General features: G+C 42.0%; 1 protein-coding gene across 8 annotated transcripts in view; it reads left to right on the top strand.

The window, feature by feature from the left end:
• The window catches only part of LOC132384604 (cysteine/serine-rich nuclear protein 2-like), a 95,516-nt gene that overhangs the window by 46,573 nt on the left and 27,715 nt on the right, over window positions 1-21,228 (top strand). For 6 of the 8 annotated variants that reach the window (XM_059955845.1, XM_059955847.1, XM_059955848.1 and 3 more), the window contains one exon: window positions 18,704-18,871. The exons of 1 other annotated variant lie outside the window; for it this stretch is intronic. In XM_059955845.1, the coding sequence (XP_059811828.1) occupies window positions 18,718-18,871 (154 nt within the window). In that variant the 5' untranslated portion in view covers window positions 18,704-18,717. Of the gene's footprint in view, window positions 1-2,922; window positions 3,040-18,703; window positions 18,872-21,228 lie in introns of those variants that run through there. One more of the 8 variants, XM_059955846.1, reaches the window with a different exon arrangement.

Raw genomic sequence — 21,228 nt, forward strand, 5'->3', positions numbered from 1 at the left:
GTAAAGGACAAAATTGATCCTCTGGAAAATTAGAATGGTAATCCATGTCTGGAGCAGAAGGAAATGAGGGAGATGGTAAATGGATTTTTTTGCATCTGTATTTACTCGAGAGATGGACACAGTCTATAGAACTGTGGTAAAGCAACAGAAAGGTCATAGCCCCTATACCTATTACAGAGGAGGTGTTTACAGTCTTGAGGCAAATTAGGGTGGGTAAATCCCCGGGTCTGACAAGGTGTTTGCTCGGATCCTGTGGGAGGCAAGTGCAGGATTACAAGGGCCTGAACAGAGATATTTAAATCATCCTTTTGCAACAGGTGAGGTACTGGAGGATTGAAGGATAGCTAATATTGTGTTATTTAAGAAAGGCTTCAAGAATAAGCCAGTAATGTGTGGATAGCCAGAGGGTTTTTTCCAGGGCTGAAATGGCTAACACGAGAGGGCACAACTTTAAGGAAAGTTTCAGGGGTAAGTTTTTCATGCAGAGAGTGGTGAGTGTGTGGAATGGGCTGCCGGTGGTGGAGGTGGAAAAGATAGGGTCTTTTAAGAGGCTCCTTGAAATGCAGATGGAGCTTAGAAAAATAGAGGGCTATAGGTAACCCTAGGTAATGTCTAAAGTAAGGACATGTTCGGCACAGCGTTGTGGGCCAAAGGGCCTGTATTATGCTGTAGCTTTTCTATGCTTCTAAATAATAGGTCGGTGAGACTAACACCAGTTGTGGGAAAGTTATTGGAAGGTCTTCTAAGGGATCAGATAAGTATTTGGGTAGTCAGGGACAGATGAGGGATAATCAACATGGCTTTGTGTGTGGTAAGTCATGACTAATCAATCTTGGAGGGCTATGGTCTAAGTGCAGGTTCGTGGGACTAGGCAGATTAATGGTTTGGCAGAAACTACTATTTCTGTGCTCTAGTGTTCTATGACTGTGGCTAATTCTGTCCCAAAGAAAACAAGTAATCTAGGGTTTCGACAACAGCTCGGTAGTTTTAAGGTCGCTGCTAAGAATTTTTCCCAAGCAATGCCAAATTATTTAATAACTAAATTTAAATTCTGCAGCTACTACACTGATCTTTTGTGTGAAAGTGAGGGCCGGTTGTTAAAGGAGACGCAACAGTGTTTTACAGATTGTGTTAAAGGAGGAGAGAGGAGTTTAGGATTGGAATTCCAGAGCTTGAAACTCAGGCAGTTGAATACAGCATACTAGTGAGGGAGAGATTAAAGCAAGGATGATTGAGATTGGAATTGGAAGAGTGCAGAGATTTGGCATGAATGTTGGACTGGTGGAGATTAAAGATGGTTGGAAACAAGGCCATAGTAGGCTCAGAAAATGAAAATGAGAATTTAAAAATCAAGATGGTGTTTCACCAGGTGTCAATGTGGGTCAGTATGCAAAGTAATGATTGATGAATAGGACCTCAGGAATGGTAGTAAACCAGCTGTATTGGGCAAAAGTTCCAAAAATCAGGTCCATTGTTTGGTGAAATTAACAGTACCATTTGTGTGTTAGATATAATAGTACTGAGATTTTTAGCTGGAGGGAATATTTTCAGAAGATGCTCTTTTTCATCCCTCAACAAAATGCCCTAAAATCAGCTGCAGTCAGTATTTAAGTTCTACCTTTTGAAAATACTTTTCATTTGGTGCCCGTTGTTGTTAATAAAGGGTTCACTTGGCTATGAATTGCTGGATCTTCAGTTGGTTCCATGACAGTGAGGAGGCAAATGATTGGATCAAAAGTGCCATGAGGATTGTCTTTTCAGCTGACTGTGGCTGATTTAACACATGGTGCTGGTGATTTCACAAAATAATACAGCTGGTTTACTGTCTTGGGACAGACTAAGTGATAGTTCTTTGCCTAGGGGAGCCTACCATGCGCACCATGTATGACGATTACTGACCAACTCGAGCCATCCACATTGAATGACATTCAAAAACTGGCACAGATATAGATTGCTGTACATTCCCCTTCCCCACAATTTAAATGTTACTTCTGAAAGCAAATGAGTCTCTCAAAACAAAAGTGTTGGTATGGTTTAAAATTCTCGGGGAGTGTCTGAAAATTTAAACACCTATCGAATCAATTAATAGTTGTTGGTGTATCTGCCAGTTGTTCATGGTGACCTGACCTCGAGTGTGCAAGAATGGAAGGCATGTGACATGTTTTTAAATGGTTTGTGGCAAAGTGTTTCCATGGTAATGTTCATTTGATTGTTGAGTGTATTAAAAGAAGCTTGCAACAAGGCTGCCCAGTTTTTTTTCCTGTCCTATTTATGAAATTTTACCAAACAAGCACCTGGTTTATTGCATACATTTAGCCCCTTTATTCTTTACACACACAGGACAATTTTGACCTAAACCTACTGCTGAATTGACTACTTTTTCTTGAGGACTCTTGGTTGTCTCCTTGGGATTGAGATCGGTCTCCACAAAGAAGTCTTGCCTGGCATATAAGCAAGACCTTAATGTATAGCGACCTGCATGAAAAGCTTAGATACCGTGAAGGAGACGAGCAATCAGTGATCTGCTTTTAAAGGTACAGTGTGAGGGAGGCAAGTTAGCTTGGGGTACAAAGGAACCTCTGAGCTCTTTGAACAGCACCACAGGGTCATCAGTGTCCATTTGAGCAAGTGGATGGTTATCTTATGTGCCTAGTTGATAGCTAGGAGTTGTTATGCAGGACGTGCATTCCATTCACAAATCTCTCTCGGCATCTTTTTGCTTATAATGACATTGGGTCTATGCAAATTCCAAAGGGTCACTCTCTCATGAGATGCAATCCCATTCTTCTTTTTCCCAGTATCCTGAAACTTGTTCTCTCTCAGAACCCATCAAATTCTCTTTGATTCTTTTTGCCATTATCCTACAGCAAGGGGTAATTTAGTGGTCAATTAACTGACCAGTGTGTCTTTGGGCTGTGGCAGGAAACTGAAGCACCTGGGGAGAAGCCCACATGGTCACTGGGAGAGCATGCAAACTTCACATGGACAGCAGTGGAGGCCAGGATTGTGGCATTGTATTGCAAAAGGAAGTTGCACAAGGTAAATCTAAACCAATTGCATAAACTGTTGAAGGAAAAGACATCAAAGGATTGTGCATGTCAGAATTGGTATTTTGATAAAGTTGTAACTGGATGTTAATGGTCTGGGAGCCCTTGCTCTGGCATTTTACTGTTGCCACTTTCAGTCATGGCAGACTTGTTTTCTTCTCTGCTTCTCTTCACTGTCTCATCATTCAGGTTTAGATAATTAACTTAAGAAATAGAAGCTGGAATAGGTGATTTGCCCTTTGAGTCTGCTCTACCATCAATCAAGATCATGGCTGATCTTTCCTGTGCTCTGCACAAATCCTACGATCCTCTGAATGCTGAGAAATCTGTCCTCGTCTGCTTTGAATGAATTCTAATCCTCCACATCTCTCTGGAGCGTCAAATTCCAAAGGATCACCAGCCTCTGAATGAAGAGGTTTCTCCTCAATTCACTCCTAAGTGATGGCTACATATTCTGGCTCTGACCTCTGGTTCTAGACTCCTCAACCAGGAGAAGCGACCTGCTTGCCTTCAAACGGTTGAGCCCTGTAAGAATCTTACAGTTTCACTGAGATCTCCTCTCTTTTTAAACTCAGGAGAATGCAGTCCCAGCCTACTCAATCTCTCCTCATTTGCAAACCTGGAAACATCTTACCTGCACTGAATTCCTTAAAGAGTTGTGTGTTTGTTCTGATTGTTCTTGGCAAAAATGTCATGTCACAAGTGAAACCCCAGTGAGACTTGAGTAAACCAGTATGAAATACATTTTTTTCAGTTGTAGATTTCACTTATTTCCATTTACTTTTTCTCTGTGTTCAGTGTTTAAAATAAAGAAAAATGGTAGTTGGAGAATGCATTGCTCGCATTCAGAGTTGAACTGTCCTTGGGTATAATTTACATTAAGGAGACTGATCCTTCAGGACAAAGCAACAAGTTTAATTGGTAACCCATTCACCACTCTAAATATTCATTCCCTTTATGACACACAGTGGCCATAAGTGTGTACTTGCCTAAAATACTCTTAATAGCATTTCCTAAACTTGTGAACTCTACCATCAAAAACGACAAGGTTAGTGGATTTGGCCCAGTATGTTGTAGGTAAAACCCTCCCATCCATTGAGTACATCTACATGAAATGTTGCCATCAGAAAAGCAGCATCCATCATCACCATCCAGGCCATGCTCTCTTCTTGCTGCTGCCGTCAGGTAGAAGGTACAGGAGCCTCAGGACTTTCACCACCAGGTTCAAGAACAGTTATTACCCCTCAGCCATCAGGCTCTTGAACAAAAGTGGATAGCTACACTCTTAAGGGCTCACTTAAGGACTGTTTTGTTATTTCATGCTCATTTATTGCTATTTCTTTGTACCTGCATTTGCACAGTTTGTTTACAGTTTATATTCCTGATGTTTAGTGTTTATAGTTACTATTCTACAGGTTTAAGTATGCCCGCAGAAAAAGAATTTCAGGGTTGTATGTATGTACTCTGATAATAAATTTTACTTTGAATTTTGTCTACCACCAACTGCAGGTTCCCGCCAAGTCTGACTTGGAAATATCTAATCTATCTTTATTGCTGAGTTGAAGTCCTTGGACTCCCTTTGTAAACGAACCTTCACAAGAAGAGCTGCAGTAGTCATGAAAGCACTCTTAACAACCACTCTCATCAAGGGATGATCAATAATTGCTCACTGTGCCAGTGGTACCCAGATCTCATAAAGACCATATGGCATAGGAGAGGCAATGGGTCATTTGGCCCATTCATTCTGCTCCACCATTCGATCTTGGTTGATTTATTTCCTCACTTTCCTGCCATCGCCTCAAAAACCTTTGATGCCCTGACTGATCATGAACCTACCAACCTCCACTTTAAATATATCTGCTTTAAATATTTATTAAATGAATTAATTAACAAGTTTGGTCACTTCAAAATGTGGATGTTTTAACTTTGAATCTCCTGGTTCAATCTTCTGATTCCTTGTATATAAACTGTGTGTCACTAAAGGCCCCATTTGATCATTTGTGCAGAATCTAAGCTATTCTTGCTGTTCTTTTCAAGTGAATATCACTCCCATATTTTCATGAAACTGATAATGTTTATCCTTTTGGAAAGCATCAAGTTGCATAAGTCACTGGGACCGTACAAGATGTACACTAGACTACAGTGGGAGGCAAGGGGGGAAGATTGCTGAGCCTTTGCCGATGATCTTTGCATTATCAATGGGGACAGGAGAGGTTCCAGAGGATTGGAGGGTTGCGGATGTTGTTCCCTTATTCAAGAAAGGGAGTAGAGATAGCCCAGGAAATTATAGATGAGTAAGTCTTCCTTCAGTGGTTGGTAAGTTGATGGAGAAGATCCTGAGAAGCAGGATTTATGAACATTTGGAGAGGTATAATATGATTAGGAATAGTCAGCATGGCTTTGTGAAAGGCAGTTCATGCCTTATGATCCTGATTGAACTTTTTTGAGGAAGTGACTAAACACATTGATGAAGGTAGAGCAGTAGATGTGGTGTATATGGATTCCAGCAAGGCACTTGATAAGGTAGCTCATGCAGGGCTTATTGAGAAAGTAAGGAGACATGGGATCCAAGGGGACATTGCTTTGTGGATCCAGAACTGGCTTGCCCACAGATGGCAAAGAGTGGTTGTAGATGGGACGTATTCTGCATGGAGGTTGGTGACCAGTGTTGTGCCTCAGTGATCTGTTCTGGGACCCTTAGTCTTCACGATTTTTATAAATGACTTGGATGAGGAAGTGGAGGAATTTGCTGATGACACAAAGGTTGGGGTGTTGTGGAAAGTGTGGAGGGCTGTCAGAGGATACAACGGGACATTGATAGGACGCAAAACTGGGCTGAGAAGTGACAGATGGAGTTCAACCCAGATAAGTGTGAGATGGTTCATTTTGGTAGATCAAATATGATGGCACAATATAGTATTAATGGTAAGACTCTTGGCAGTGTAGAGGATCAGAGGGATCTTGGGGTCCATGTCCATAGGACACTCAAAGCTGCTGTGCTGGTTGACTCTGGTTAAGAAAGCGTATGGTGCATTGGCCTTCATCATCCATGGGTCAGACCTCACTTGGAGTACTATGCTCAGTTCTGGTCGCCTCACTACAGGAAAGATGTGGAGACTATAGAGAGGGTGCAGGGGAGATTTACAAGGATGTTGCCTGGATTGGGGAGCATGCTTGATAAGAATAGGTTGAGTGAACGTGGCCTTTTTACCTTGGAGCGATGGAGGATGAGAGGTGACCTGATAGAGGTGTAGAAGACGATGAGAGACATTGGTCATGTGGATAGTCGGGCTTTTTCCCAGGGCTGAAATGGCTAGCACGAGGGGGCACAGGTTTAAGGTGCTGGGGAGTAGGTACAGAGGGGATGTCAGGGGTAAGTTTTTTTACACAGAAAGTGAAGAGTGTGTGGAATGGGCTGCAGGCGACGGTAGTGAAGCGGATACAATACAATAGGGTCTTTTAAGAGACCTGGATAGGTACATGGAGCTTAGAAAAATGAAGGGCTATGGGTAACCCTAGGTAATTTCTAAAGTAAGGACATGTGTACATTTGATATGTTTGTTTTGCACTGTATAAACCTTTTTTGTTTTGTTGCATTGTAGAAACTCAAAAAAAAATTAATTTTAAAAAGGATATGTTTGGCACAGCATTGTGGATCGAAGGACCTGTATTGTGCTGTAGGTTTTCTAAGTTGCTATCCTCAGAAGTGACAGGAAAACAATTAGTTTTGTGTACTTTTAGCATTCCCCACAGTTATTTGTGAACAATTATCAAGGCACATAGAAGAATATTTGGGTTACTCTTCATCATCATCCACTATGGTGTTGCACCTCTTTACTAAAGGCAGTGGGCAGAACCTTTCCACTGAAATTTTGCTCAGCTCTCAAAATAGCTGTGCTTATGCAGTTTGCATGTACTAACTGTTGGATAGAGACCAACAATTGCAACAGCTCTTCAGCATATACCACAGAAAACGCGATATTTATGCAAAGACATGCTGGAACTTGTGTGCAGACAGACACACAGACAGGCATCAGTGTCATCCAGAAAGCTGCACCTATATCCAGCTACGTTCCATAGGAATGTAATGTTGGGGAAAGAAATGAAAACAATGCTGGAGGCCACCACTGTGGAAAAAGATAACACTTCACTTTATAAACACAAGATTCTGCAGATGCTAGAAATCCAGAACAATGCTCACAAAATGCTGGAGGAATGCAGCAGGTCAGGCAGCGTCTGTGGTCTAGTTCTCTGAATTTCTTAGCCAGTCAACTTTTTGGATTGAGACTCTTCATCCAGACTGATTAATACTAAGTCCAGATGAAGAATCAGAATCGGGTTTAACATCATTGGCATATGTTAAATTAGTTGTTATGCAGCAGCAGTACATTGCAATATATAATAAAAACTAAGTTACAGTAGAAGTGTATATTATCTTAAAAAGAGTTAAATTAAATAGTGCAAAAAGAGGAGGTGGTGTTCATGAGTTCGGTGCCCATTCAGGAATCTGATGGCAGAGGGGAAGAAACTGTTCCTGAATTATTGGGTATGTGTCTTCAGGCCTCTGTTCCTCCCTGATGGTAGCAATGAGAAGAGGGCATGCCCTGGGTGGTGGGAGTCCTTAATGATGGATGCCGCCTTTTTGAGGCATCGCCTCTTGAAGATCTCCTGGATGCTGGGAAGGTTAGTGTCCATGATAGAATTGACTGAGTTTACAACTTTCTGCAGCTTTCTTCAATCCTATGCAGAGCACCCCCCCCCCCATACCAGATGGAATTGACTGAGTTTACAACTTTCTGCAGCTTTCTTCAATCCTATGCAGAGCACCCCCCCCCCCCCATACCAGATGGTAATGGAGCCAGTTAGAATGCTTTCCACAGTATAGCTGTAGAAATTTGTGAGTGTCTTTGGTGACATACAATCTTCTCAAACTCCAAATAAGATATAACTGCTGTCATGTCTTTATAACTGCATTGATACGTTGGGGCCAGGTTAGATCCTCAGAGACGTTGACACCCAGGAACTTGAAATTGCCCTTTCTTTTCATTTCTGATCCCTCAATGAGGATTGGTTTGTGTTCCCTCATCTTTTCTGAAGTCCATAATTTGCTCTTTGGTTTTACTGATGTTGAGTGCGTAGTTGTTGCTGTGACACCATTTAACAAGCTGATGTATCTCCCTCCTGTACACCCTCTCCTCACCATCTGAATTTCTGCCAACAATAGTTGTGTCACCAGCAAATTTATAGATGGCATTTGAGCTGTGACTAGCCACACAGTCATGGGTCTAGAGAGTAGAACAGTGGCGTGGTCTCAACCCAGAATGTTGACGGCCCATTTTTCTCCACCGATATTGACCCCCTCCAGCACTTTGTTCCTTAACTGAAAGCTAGCATGATGGGATGCTTCCTTGGTGTTGGCACTCGTGTGGCAGAGTGCTCCAAGGGTTGAGCTAGGTTCTTGGTTCCTTTCTTCAGAGCCAGACTGAAACCTATACCCTTCTGATTTGGATAAAAGAATGCTACTTACTGAACCATATCCAATATTCCAGAGTAGATCAATAGTCAAGCCCTCTGAAATTCTTGACCAGTCATTTGAGCTTTCTGTAAATGAACCCCTGATCTCTGCATTCTAGCTTGAATACTAATGTTTTTGTAGTTTTGTAAAATGATAAGAAGCAAGAGTGTGAGTGTTTTCCTTCCATGCTGAGTGAACCAAGGGAGATGCTTTATAGGGAAGTAGAGACATTTTGTGTGGGTGAATCCAAGATTTTTTTCTCCTTATTAAAAAAAATTAGCACAGTGGAATTATTAGCACAATTAGCACAATTAGAAAAATTAGCACAATGGCTATGGAAACAGCCATTTCCAGTCAGTAATTTCAATAAGATTGCACTATTATAAATGAACACATGTATATTATTGAAAGGCTCTTCCTCTGTAAGAGAGCTTGGAATATCACTGATTCTCTGTATGCATAAAAATGCAGCCTGCTTTCCTTTTTGATCAGAGATCTCAGCTGAATATCTATCAATGTCCAGATTTGGCTGTTGAAATAGAGCTAGTGATTCCAATTCTGTGTGCTTTTCCATCTTTTCAAATGCTCAAGCTGCATTTGAAATTCTGTGCTTATCACGTGGCTTCTACATTTCTGCATTGTGGGAGAAATCTCTACACCTGCATCCTGTATCCTTGGTTTGCTGGACAAAAGGGTGGCAAGATGTTTCGTAGAGGGCATTCTTTTTATTAATAATTGTACAAAATTTGACATGTCATCAGTGAGCTATGGAAATTTGCAATGTTGGTATATGTTGCCCATCCCATATTGAACTGTCTTGATAAGCCTAGGCCCTTTCAGAGGGCATTTAGAAGAGTACCAACACTGGAAATGACATTCTTAAGAGCCCCTACTCCTTAGCACAAATTCTTGATAAATGAGAGCTAAATGGCACATTATGGATCATTTAAAGTGATTAGAATCAACCACATGGGGTGAGTAGACTGGAGTTGTAAATATTCAGATTGGTTAAAAACAGTGAATTAGTTGGAATTTTACAATACAGTGGTTTTTAAAATTTATTCACAAATATAAATTCCACAGTTGCAGTGGGTGAGTTTGAATTTTCTGGATTGTTGAGCAGCCTTCATAATCAAGTTAACTGCAGTGTCACCAGTTTCCTGGTTAGTAGGTGAAAGACCCATTAGGGTGAAAATGGGGCCAAGTGATAGAATCTGATCACAGGGTTGCATCCTGTATTGGTGCCACTTCCATAATAGCAAGTTGGTGATGTTGATTGAGCTCTCGGATATACTTGTTGATAGTGGCTGTTTCTGATGCCCACTTCTGTGGTCTTTTGGCCATGGTGTATAACATGGTCTGAAGTTTGGGAAGGGTGGTGTGGCTTTGAACTACCATTTGCACAACAAGTAGCTGTAGCCTGCTTGGTTGGTGCCACAGTCCAGGGTGGTTCAAGCCTTGGGCTGCAAGTCAGATCCTTGGCTTACTTGGCACAAAGCATTTATTTCCAACTTGGGTCCACAAATCCTTCCTATTCGGATTCCTATTAGGTCATATTAGGATTGATTCCACGATCTGATATCTGGGGCTTCTTGTGCCTAGACAGCACTGGAGGTGGGCTGTATAGGTTCTATAAGCTCTCATCAGACTGGAATGAAGGCTGACTAGCGACTGGCTACATTTTTTTGATAAAGAGAGTGGAATAAACTGATGGGTCAGGATGTGCAAGACCAAGGAATGACTGGATTTGTGCCTGTTTAAACTCCGGTTTAGTAGTTTTAATGGTACCAGCAGAGCACTTGCTCTGGCAGTTTGCCCATTTTCCTTAGTAGAGAGGCTGAGCTGCCAATCGGAAGTGTGGCAGTTTGTAGTCCGCTTGATTTCATTCAACACTGGTGGAATGGCTACGCTGGTTAACTACACAAAATGGGCCTGGTACATTTGAGTGAATTGAATAAGATCCCAGGGTGAATTTTGGTTTTGCAGCTTGTCACAAGGATGTCCCGTACAGATCTATTTCAATAATAAAATCTAATTGGGTTAGTGAATTTGCAAAAGGTCCTTTTTTTTTCTAAACTTCATTTGGGTTGGTATTGAAGATTGGCAGGTGGATGTCATAGAATTGCAAAGGCATAGGATCAGGCCATTTAGCTAATTGAATCTGTACAGTTATCCATTTGTCCCTTTCCTTCACTTGTTTCCTGGACAATTATTTTCCACTTATCCATTCCTTCTTGAGGGCATTAATTAGCAGTGTCTCCACCACAGCTATAGGCAAGGAATTCCAGATCATCATAGGTCGCTGAAAGCCCAGCTTCACTGCCTCTTTTGCCATATCTTTGCTCTTCTGCTGTTTGTTGTCACTTAAATTAGCTGGCATCCAATGAATGCAACATTTCTTCACAATGTTCATTGATTTTCAGCCTTAGACCTGTGGGTGCATTCATTAAAGCTGCATTCAGCAGTGACTGCTCTGAAGTGGCCTTCAAGCACAGAGCAGATCACGACCGCCTGATGCAAAGAAACATGTGATGTAGTTGCTAGGTGCACTCATTTCCAACATCACAAAGTGAATAGCATCTGCTTGGAGCAGATGTGCAGGGGTTGTCTTGAAAAAGGAGAGAAGGCAGATTGGCACTTAACTGATAAATGTGCACTGGTGAAGAAAAAAGGAAATACAGGAACAGGTCTGGATATTTGGTTGTGTAATGCTGCTTTGTTTTTCAATGTTAAGTTACTGAGAATTAATTCCTACTCTTACTCACCTCTCAGCCTCCTCACTTTCAGAGTGAAACAGTAGCCACAGTTTCTGGCTCACTGTTTTATTTTGGGACTAACTGGGCCAGGCACTTCCTAGTTCTACAAGTCAGCTTTGGATCCCCCTAGTCTGTTTCTGCTTTGGAGCCACACATAACAACTCTGTTTTCCCTCCACAGTTGGAGCAATGAGGGGGATCTTGGACTGTGTCTTGCTGTTGGGCTTGCTGAGGCAATGTAGCCTTGCTCTTGAATCGCTGTCCTGGGAGACTTGCAAGGTCATGCAAATCGCTGCATTCTGGAAGGACGTATTAGAGCTCCAAATTTCCCAACTTAAACCCTTCATAAATGAGAAGCAAATGGTTGGTTGAAATGAGCAATGCATGCTCTGTTAAACCTGAGGCTTTGGCCGATGGCACCTTGCATTCTAATGGATGTAGTACATTTTATTTTTAGCTAGAGTATTGCAAGCTGAATGAATAGTGCCACAACAACCTTTCACTCAATGTCAGCAAGACCAAGGAACTGATTTCAGCAGGAAGAAACCAGAGGTCCATGAGCCGGTCCTCATCGGGGTTTCAGAGGTGGAGAGGGTCAGCAAATCTGAATTCCTCGGTCTTATCATTTCAGTGGATCTGTCCTGGGTCCAGCATGTAAGTGCCATTACAAATAAAGCATGGCAGCACCTCTACTTAGAAGTTTGCAAAGATTTGGCGTGACATCTAAAACTGACAAACATATATGTGTGTGTGGTGGAGAGTGTATTGACTCATTGCATCATGACCTGGTATGGAAAAACAGTGCCATGGGATGGAAAATCCTACAAAGAGTCATGGATGTAACCCAGTCTATCAAGGTTGAAGCCCTTCCCACCATTGAGCACATTTGCAAGGAGCAGTGTCACAAGAAAGCAGTATCCGTTGTCAAGAACTCCCATAATCCAGGTCATGTTCTCTTACTGCTGTCATCAGGAAAAAGGTACATGAGCCTCAGTACTCATATAACCAGGTTCAGGAATAGTTCTGGCCCCTCAACCATCAGACTCTTGAACCAAAGAGGGTAACTTCACTCGCCCCAACACTGAACTGTTCCCACAACCTAATGGACTCACTTTCAAGGGCTCTACAATTTAACTTCTCATTATTTATTGCTTATATTTTCTCCTTCTCTCGTTTTGTGTTTGCAGTTTGTTGTCTTTTTCACATTGTTTTTGTCCTGTTGGGTGTAGACTGTCTTTGATTCTGTTGGGATTCCTATATTTGCTGTAAATGCTCGCAAGAGAAAGAATCTCAGGATTGTGTATGGTGACACATGTGTACTTTGATAATAGGTTTACTTTGATTTTTGAGGAAGTTTTCAGTGTCATCCCCTGGTGCTCCAGTTTTTGTCCTTCAACTTAAGTCATGACTGCTTTTGCAGCTCTTGCACCCACAACTGGAGACAATAAGTTCAATTTCAGCTGTAATGGCTTGAGGCAGGGACCAGTCCCAGGGCAGCAGTCTGCTTGCAGTTTAATATTGGGAAGGCAGGGAGGAAAGATGCAGCCACATTAAGGTTCAGAATCAAGGGGAGGGATGTTCTGAGTGGGGAATATTAGTGAACAGGAAGGTAGGTTGCTTTTCCATTTTTTTTGGAATTGGCTCCAGTCCTGGTGACACACAAAATGCTGGAGTAACTCAACAGGCTGGGCAACATCTATGGAAAAGAATACAGTTGACGTTTTGGGCTGAGACTATTCATCAGGACTGGAAAACTTCCTTGGTGTAGGCAGACCTGAGCTTTGCCCCAGGAAAAGGAGCTGTATCATTCTTTCCATTAGTTTTGAGCTATCCCCATTCACTAGAAGCCCCACAGTATGTGATTGTCTTCTTACTCTCATTTTACTTGTCAATAAAGGAAAACTTGGCTGCCTAGAGTTGAAATAAGTAACGTATTAAAGTGTTTGAATATTCTTGTTCAGTGTAACAAACTTGCCCCAAAGGCCTGGAGCTGGGGTTTGTAAAAGCTCCTTTCTGTTTCTTAATGCCTCCAGAATTTGATCAAAACTGAGGTGCAGCCACCTTGGTGTATTCTACAATTGGCCGTGGACAAACTTAATCATGCCTCAGTTGGGCTGCAGTGCAACTTCTAAGATGATCCCCGTTCACAATTGTTAGTGACAGGCCAGAACTGGAAAATGGCTCCTAAGGATCTTGGAGATGGCATGGCGGAGGGTGGTTGAAGTTCATACTTGTGAGTCTTCATCAAAACTTTGGAGGATCAGTGCCCTCATCAGTTCCTCTCAGCCCAAAGTGTCAACTCTCTCTTCCTTTCCATAGGTGCTGGCTGACCCACTGAGTTCCTCCAGCATTTTGCATGTTAAGTTACTCTGGATTTCCAGCATCTGCAGAATCTCGTGTGTTTATCATGGGTGGGTCATTTAGAGTGCTGCTCCTTGCTATCCAGGAATTCTTGCTGGAAGAAGTCAGTGTTAATATTGGCCAAATGCAGGGCCACATTGTTGCCTTCTTTCAGCCAGCTTATCTATACTTCCTGTCACAGTATCTTCTGTACAACATAATTGCACAAATAGTACTAAGAGACTGGTTTATCAATGTTGTTGGGTGTTTTGTTGATTAAATAACTTGTGGGCACACATGAATGTAGAGAATACATACCAGTGTCCAACAGGAATCAAGAACCAACTCGTTTGGCATTTGGTGCCAAGCAAGGGATAGATACTAGCCTCTGAGGCACACAGAGAGAATGTTTTTGTTGAAGCAATCCTTTGGGATATTTTATGCCTAGCTAAGTGTACAGCAGTCCCTTGTTCTAAACTGAAATGCCTTCCTGAATTAATTGGTGGTGGTTCTGATCCCACAGCCTTCCACCTGACAGGAAGGGGTTGGTGGGGGGGGGGGGGGGTGGAAGTACACATACTAGAAGATCCCTAGAGCCAGTGAGGGTTACTTAGCTATGGTTGGAAGTCTGGAGTGGAGAGAAAATGAACATTTGTTTGAACAACTTGCCCCAAATTGAAGTAGTAAGGGCTCATTTACAGTTGATGTTCCAAGAAGTCTTGACGGGGTGGGATGATGATATCTGATTCTTAGCTTGTGAAGATCAGGAGGGAATATCAACATCGCTGTAGGGCTTTTCTTCCCACCTGCGCTGTGCAGATCTCTGGGATCGGTGCATGTGGACTGATACCACTCTTTAGTCTGGGGGACGTCCCATAATGGCACAGCGAGCTGTGGTGACTGCAAGGCTGTAGGGTGAGTATTGGAGTTTTCCTTTTTCTATGCAGGCTGCCTGGCAAGGCTAACGAGTCCTATCTATCCGGGTTTGGAATCAGAGTTGTCTTTCTCCTCGGCTGGCTGCCAGCCAAGGCTGATGAGCCCAGCCTGCCCACCCAGTTACACTGCTAGAGACTCAGTCACAACATGACATAGCAAACTCATTAAGAACAGGGACACCATGTGAAGGTGTTGCTATGGGCACAGTAGTGTAGGAGCGGCCATATTCAAGTGGCCTCCTGCATGGTAAGCCAAACAGTGGCCCTGAGGTGATCACTATATCCTGGAAAGGAGATGCTATGGAAGACACTTCACTTAGGTGAGCAGGACATCCATCTGTCTCTAAGGGTAGGAAGTATGCTACTAAAGCATTCAACTGCTGGTGAATTTTCTATGTAAAATGCTACCCAATTTGTTTTAGCAGGAGTAAAGCTTAGCAAACGATTTCTAATTTCTCAGATTTCATATGGAGCAGCCTTGTGTGGGAAGGCATTGAGCGGGGGTGGTGGATCCACAAGTTCATTGGTATCAAAGTGTTCGAGAGTATGTTAAAGAGTCGTAGAGTTCTGCAGCATAGAAATGGGCCTTTCAACCCACACTGTCCATTTTGACCAGCATGCCTACTTATTCTAATCCCACTTGTCTGCACTAATTCCACATTCCTGTATGCTCTGCTCATTCAGGTATCTGTCCAGATTCCTCTTAAGTAATGTTACTGTCCATTCCTCCACCCCCTCATCTGGTAGCTCATCCTAGGTACTAACAAAGTACCCCTCAGATCTCCTTTAAACTTTCTCCCTCACATTAAACCAATGCCCTCTAGTTTTAGACTCCCTAGCATGAGAAGCCAGTACTGGCTATCTCCTCTATCTGGATCTTACATAATTGCATATCTATATCTTGCATATGCTGATGGCCTAGGATGGAAAGTACTGAAGGTTCAGTGAAATGGAGTGAATCTTTTGTGACAGGCTGTTTGCTGAGGGAATGCTACCCTTTAGGAGGCGGAGCATCAAGAATTCAGTCAAGACTTTAAATCCCATTGGCCCCATGTGGATGTGAAAGAGCCCTGGCACCATTTTGAGGAAGAACTGGGAGTGGGGGGAGATTCTCCCTAGTTTCTACGGCCCAAAACTTAATCCTCCATCATTAATCCATTTAAAAAAAAACTGGAAAATTAGCATACTCCCCATACATTTAATTATGACGGTGCATTGAGGTAGTGCAAGACAAAACAATAAGAATGCAGGATAAACTGCTACAGTGACAAAGTACAGAGCAGGTGGACAGTAAGGTACGATGACCACCACAAGGTAGATTGTGGGGTCAAGATTCCATCTTATTGTACTAGAGAACCATTTAATAATTTTATTTCAACGGGGTAGAAGCTATCTTTGAGCCTAGTGGTACATGCTTTCAGGTTTTTGTATCTTTGGCCCAGTGGAAGAGAAGAGGGAATGTCTGGGGTAGGAGTGGTCTTTGATTATGTTGGCTGCTTTATTGAGGCAGTGCATTACTACAGATGGGAGGCTGGTTCCTGTGATGTGCCGAGCTGTGTCCACAAACCTCTGCAATTTCTTGTGGTCATGGGCAGAGTAGTTGCTGTGCCGAGCCATTTGTGCATCTAGGCAAGATGCTTTCTATATTACATTGATAAAAATTAGTGAGGGTCAAAGGGGAATATGCCAAATTTCTTTTGTAATTTATTTTTTTTATTGGTTCATCATCAAACAAACATTTCCATAAGATGTCTTTCAGACATTGTACATATGTATCATATAATTATATATATCACAAATCTCCACAAAGTATTTATCTGAGGTACACAGTTAAAGAAAAGTGTGGCGAGAAAAAACAAGCAAAAGGGAAGAACTATGTACAAGTAGGGAATGATCTTTTGTTTTTACAACAGATTCATTGATTTGTGAGAATAAAGTCATGCCTGTGAGGCATTATTTAGTTAAACCATTTTTCCCAGTATGAATTAAATTGTTCCAAATTGGATAAAATTCTCTTACATTTGATTGGATTTAATAGCTCATTGACATTAAAAGAAATGAATTTTACCTTGTCCTTGGCCATCTGTATTTATCTGTCAATGTACCATTGAAATTAGAATAAAACTTAATCGATCTACTCCCTGAACAAATACGAACCAAGAAACACAGATAATAACAAAAATGGCAACAAACGTGTGATTCCAAGGCTGAGGTCACTAGTAGATGACCCTGTGTTGAACTAGAGGAAATGTCTAGCTGTGGGGGATAACCCCTTCCTAGTTGTGAGTTGAGGGCCCCCAATGCAGTATTCATAAAAGTCAGTGAACAAATCCATTACACAGAAAAGATTTCCCTGTGTACTCCTATATATATATATATATATATATATATATATATATATATATATATATATATATATATATATATATATATATATATATATATATATGCACACGCACACACACACACACTATACGTGAGAATATATATACTCATTTTGGTGGGGAAGAAGTAAGTGAGCAAATAAAGAATAACAACTAAGTAATATAAAATCCTCATTATAATAAGTATTTCTTGAGACAGGTATATCACCGTGTACTTTTGCTTCTGTTTAGCTTCTCAACATATTTAAGGTTAGTTAAACCTTATGGCTCTTCTGAAGGGGGTGAGGACTGTCTTTGGGAAACTCCTGGTCTCTTCCTGATATATTTCTCTCAGCCTCCTCCCGTCTCCTGCCTTCTCGATTCTCGCACTATTTTCCAAGCAGAGCGGGACAGTTCCTCAGTCAGGCTTTCCCTCATTTTGGTGACGGGCAAAGCTCTGGACTTCATGTCTGTAGTCGCCTCATCCACCGTCTGGTACAACCGCGTCCCGTTGTCATAAAACACTCAAAGTTTAGCAGGGTATGGAGTTTGAAATCTAATCGTATTTTGCTTTAGCACTCACTTTACTTAAGAGTATTCTTTGCGTTTCTGCAGGACCGTGGGGGGGGTAATCTTGGTCGAAATATATTAATGTATCGTCGTAAAACACTCTCTTCTTACCCCAAGCCCTTTGTAGAATCAGCGTCTTGGTGCTGTACCGAAGGAATTTAATTATTATAGAGCGTGGCTTTCTGTCCTGGGTAGGTTTCGGAACCAGCGCGCTGTGCATCCTCTCGATTTCCAGCTCCATCGTTGAGGGAAGATCCAGCGCGTCCCGCAGTAACTTTTCAACAAACTCCATCATAGACAAGCCCTCCGCTCCTTTGGGAACGTTGTAGATTCTAATATTTTTCCACCATGATCTTCCCTCCAGATCAAGCAGTTTACCTTCTTGATGATGTATTATTTTTATTGTCTTGCTCAGTATCCGTCCTACATTTTGAACACGATTTTCCATCTTCTCGATTTGAGTCTCTGCCACTGCTATTTTTTGATTAACGCTGGCGAGCTCTGCCTTAATATCCCGGAGCTGCTGCTTTATTTCTTTCTGGACCTCCATTATCTCTTTCAGGATTTCGAACATATTTGCCGCTTTGACTGAGTGAGGCCCAGCGTCCGCCTCGCTAGCACACGGTCGGATAGGAGAGCCGCTCGCTGCACTCCTCTCGGACCCAGGCTCTGCAGTGTCACTTTTTTTATTTCCGTTCCTTTTCCCCATTCTTGCCCCTCTTTTCAGTTCAAATATTTTTCAAAAAATATTATATTTGATGGGTTAATGGGGCTTAATACGCGTTTTTCTGGAGGAGTTAGTGACCTAAGCTGCCATTCTCGACGATGACATCACCGGAACCGATCGCCAAATTTCTTTTGTCTCCTGAGGAAGTAAGAGTGCTGGTGAGCTTTTTTGGCTGTGGTTGGACTAGGATAGACTGCTGGTGATTGGTGAACAGAATATCTGTTCACTTTCACATTGTTGTTTGTGGAGACTTTTGTGCACGATTTGTCTGCTTAAATTACAACTTCAGCCGCACTTTTGCAACGTGGAAACATCGCTTTATTTTGTGTAATTCTGGTGATATGAAGATGGTAATGCATATGGTGATGGCTTTTGTAAAGTGAGGAAAGTTGATAGATGGCCTTGTTGTGGTATTAGCTCTGTGCTATGACACTGTCCTTTTCTTTAACAGGGTGAGAAATAGAGATGGCAATGAGCAGGAGCCTGAAGCGCCGATTTGAAGAGGTGGATGGTTCATCCTTCTGTTCTTCACCCAAGGAATCAGATGATGATATCTCCAACAGCGATAGTGCAGACAGCTGTGACAGCCTCAACTCTCCCAGCTCTCGAGAAATGTGCCGTAGGTGTCTAAAGCACTTGAATGGGGCATGGGCAGCCCTTCCCTTTAGCATTGCAGCATTAGTTTATGTCTGAAGAAAGGGACACCTCCCTAGTTTGAAATACCCTCACTAAGGGAAGCATCCTATCAACATCCACACTCAGTTCTTCCACAGAGTAATGCATGTTTCAATAAAATTATCATTCATTCCTCTATAGAAGAATGAGTATAGGCCTAATCTGCACAACCTTTCTAATTTGTGAAGTCCTTTATCCCCAGCATCAACCCAGTGAACCTTCTCTGCACTGCCTTTAAGCACATCCTTCATAAAAGAGGGAGAGCAAAACTGTGTATGTGCTCCAGGTGCAACCTTGCCAGCATCCTGTAAATTTTACATCTACCACCCTCACTCCCTCCACCTCACTTTAATAGCCCATATTCCATGCAATAACAAATATTTTCATTATCTTTGTCAATGCATTGCTGTATCTACAAGAAATCCCGGATCAGTTTGTACTGCAATATTGTGTCATCTTTTTCTAGTTAAATGTTTTTCATTCTTCCTTCCATAGTGATAAGCTCACATTCTCCACATTATAGTCCATCAGCTAACTTTATGCCTGCTCACTGAACTTGTCTTTAACTATCTGCATGCTCTTGCTTTTTGTTAACCGACTTATCTTTATATCAACAGACTTGGCTACTGTAAGCTCAGTCCCTTCAACAAAGTCATTAATATAGACTACAAATTGTTAAGACCCCAGCATTAATCCCTGTGGTACTCAACTGATTGTAAATCTGAAAGTGACCCATTTATCCTGACTCTTTTCTGTTAGTTAACCTCTCCCCTGTTCCTGCAGACACATCACCTCAAACCCAAGTACTCTTGAAATACTTGTCGATACCACTATCCCACATTAAGAATATGTGTTGTCATGTGCAAGTGGTTGAGAGCTAGGGCCAGTGGTCAGCTCTTGCATCATTGGGTTGGGCTCCAAGGCTGCCTAGCTCCCAGAGCAAGTGCCTGGGCTGTTGTACAGAACACTTTGAAGCTCTGTTCACAGTAATCTGGCCATGGAATGACATCCTTAATTAGACATTCCCTAATATGAGAAATGATTAGTGAAAACAAGTGTAGATCTCCTTGCTATTAGAAATTATTACTGGGAACAAAGAAATGAAAGAATAATTGAGCATGTACTTTTGGTTCTGTCTTTGCAAAGGAGAACACAAACCAGATACCTTAGTGAGCCAGAGGTCCGGGGAGGGGGGGGGGGTGTGGGGAGAGAGAAGAACTGGAGGAAATCATAACAAGTATGGAAATAATACAAGAGAAATGAGTGGGACTCAAGGCTGACTAATGCCCAAGGCCTAATGATCTACATCCTAGAATACTAAAAAAAAGGTCCTGGAAAGAGCAAAGCATTGGTGGCCATCTTTTCAAAATTTGTTGGACTCTGAAGTAGTTCTTGCAGATTGGAGGATGGCAAATCTAATGCCACTATATCAAAAAGTGGGAAGGGATAAAAACAGGAAATTGTGGACCAGTAAGTTTAATATCAGTACTGGGAAAAATGCTGGAACCTGGTGAACCTGTGGCCTTCTCTACCACAGAAGGCAGTGGAGTTTAAGTCAATAAATGTGTCTTAAGAAAGCAGATGGCTCTATTCATTAACATTTAAAGCTGTTCAGGGATATGAGGAGAAGATAGGAATGAGTGCTGAAGTGGATGATCAGCTGCGATCAGGTCAAATGATGGAGCAGAGCACTGCTCCCATTTTGTATGTTTTTTAATGGTGCCATTTCTACAGTGTCTCAATTGGTCACTGGATACCCGACCACAACACCAGGGCAACCTACTGCTGTTTGTTATCCTGCTGCAGTGGGTATCTGGTGAGGATGGTATTGGGTTACATCCCCTTGCTTGCACTCAAAGCCAAGATGGCTTCTTGGCTGAGTTAACTGTAAGGCACCAAAGCTGGATGCAGGACCTTCAGGAGGGTGTTGGAAATGTGCGTTAAATAATGAGGCCACACTTTGCATTTTCAAGTGGAAATGTTACAAAATGTGTGAATGTATTTATACACAAGTGCGTCTGTGGGAATAGAAAATAAAGTCAAAACCCAAGTAATGTGTGAATTTCTACCTATTTCATTGAATAAGGTTCTCAAAAACCTGTTGTTCAATAAAGTCATTTTTCCTGTGCGAAGTTGAGTCTATTTGACCTCCTCTCTGGGGTGTTGTGCCTTTATGTATTAAAACACAAAAAAAAGAAAAATGTCAAATAAGGAAAAATAGGAGCACATTGCTCAGTGGTGGAAGTGTTTTTGTTCCATGCAGAGAGAAAGAAAGCACAACTTAGCAACTGGTAGGCTGCT

Source organism: Hypanus sabinus, chromosome X1, assembly GCF_030144855.1.
Source record: "Hypanus sabinus isolate sHypSab1 chromosome X1, sHypSab1.hap1, whole genome shotgun sequence".
In the NCBI taxonomy this organism is placed as follows: Eukaryota; Metazoa; Chordata; class Chondrichthyes; order Myliobatiformes; family Dasyatidae; genus Hypanus; species Hypanus sabinus.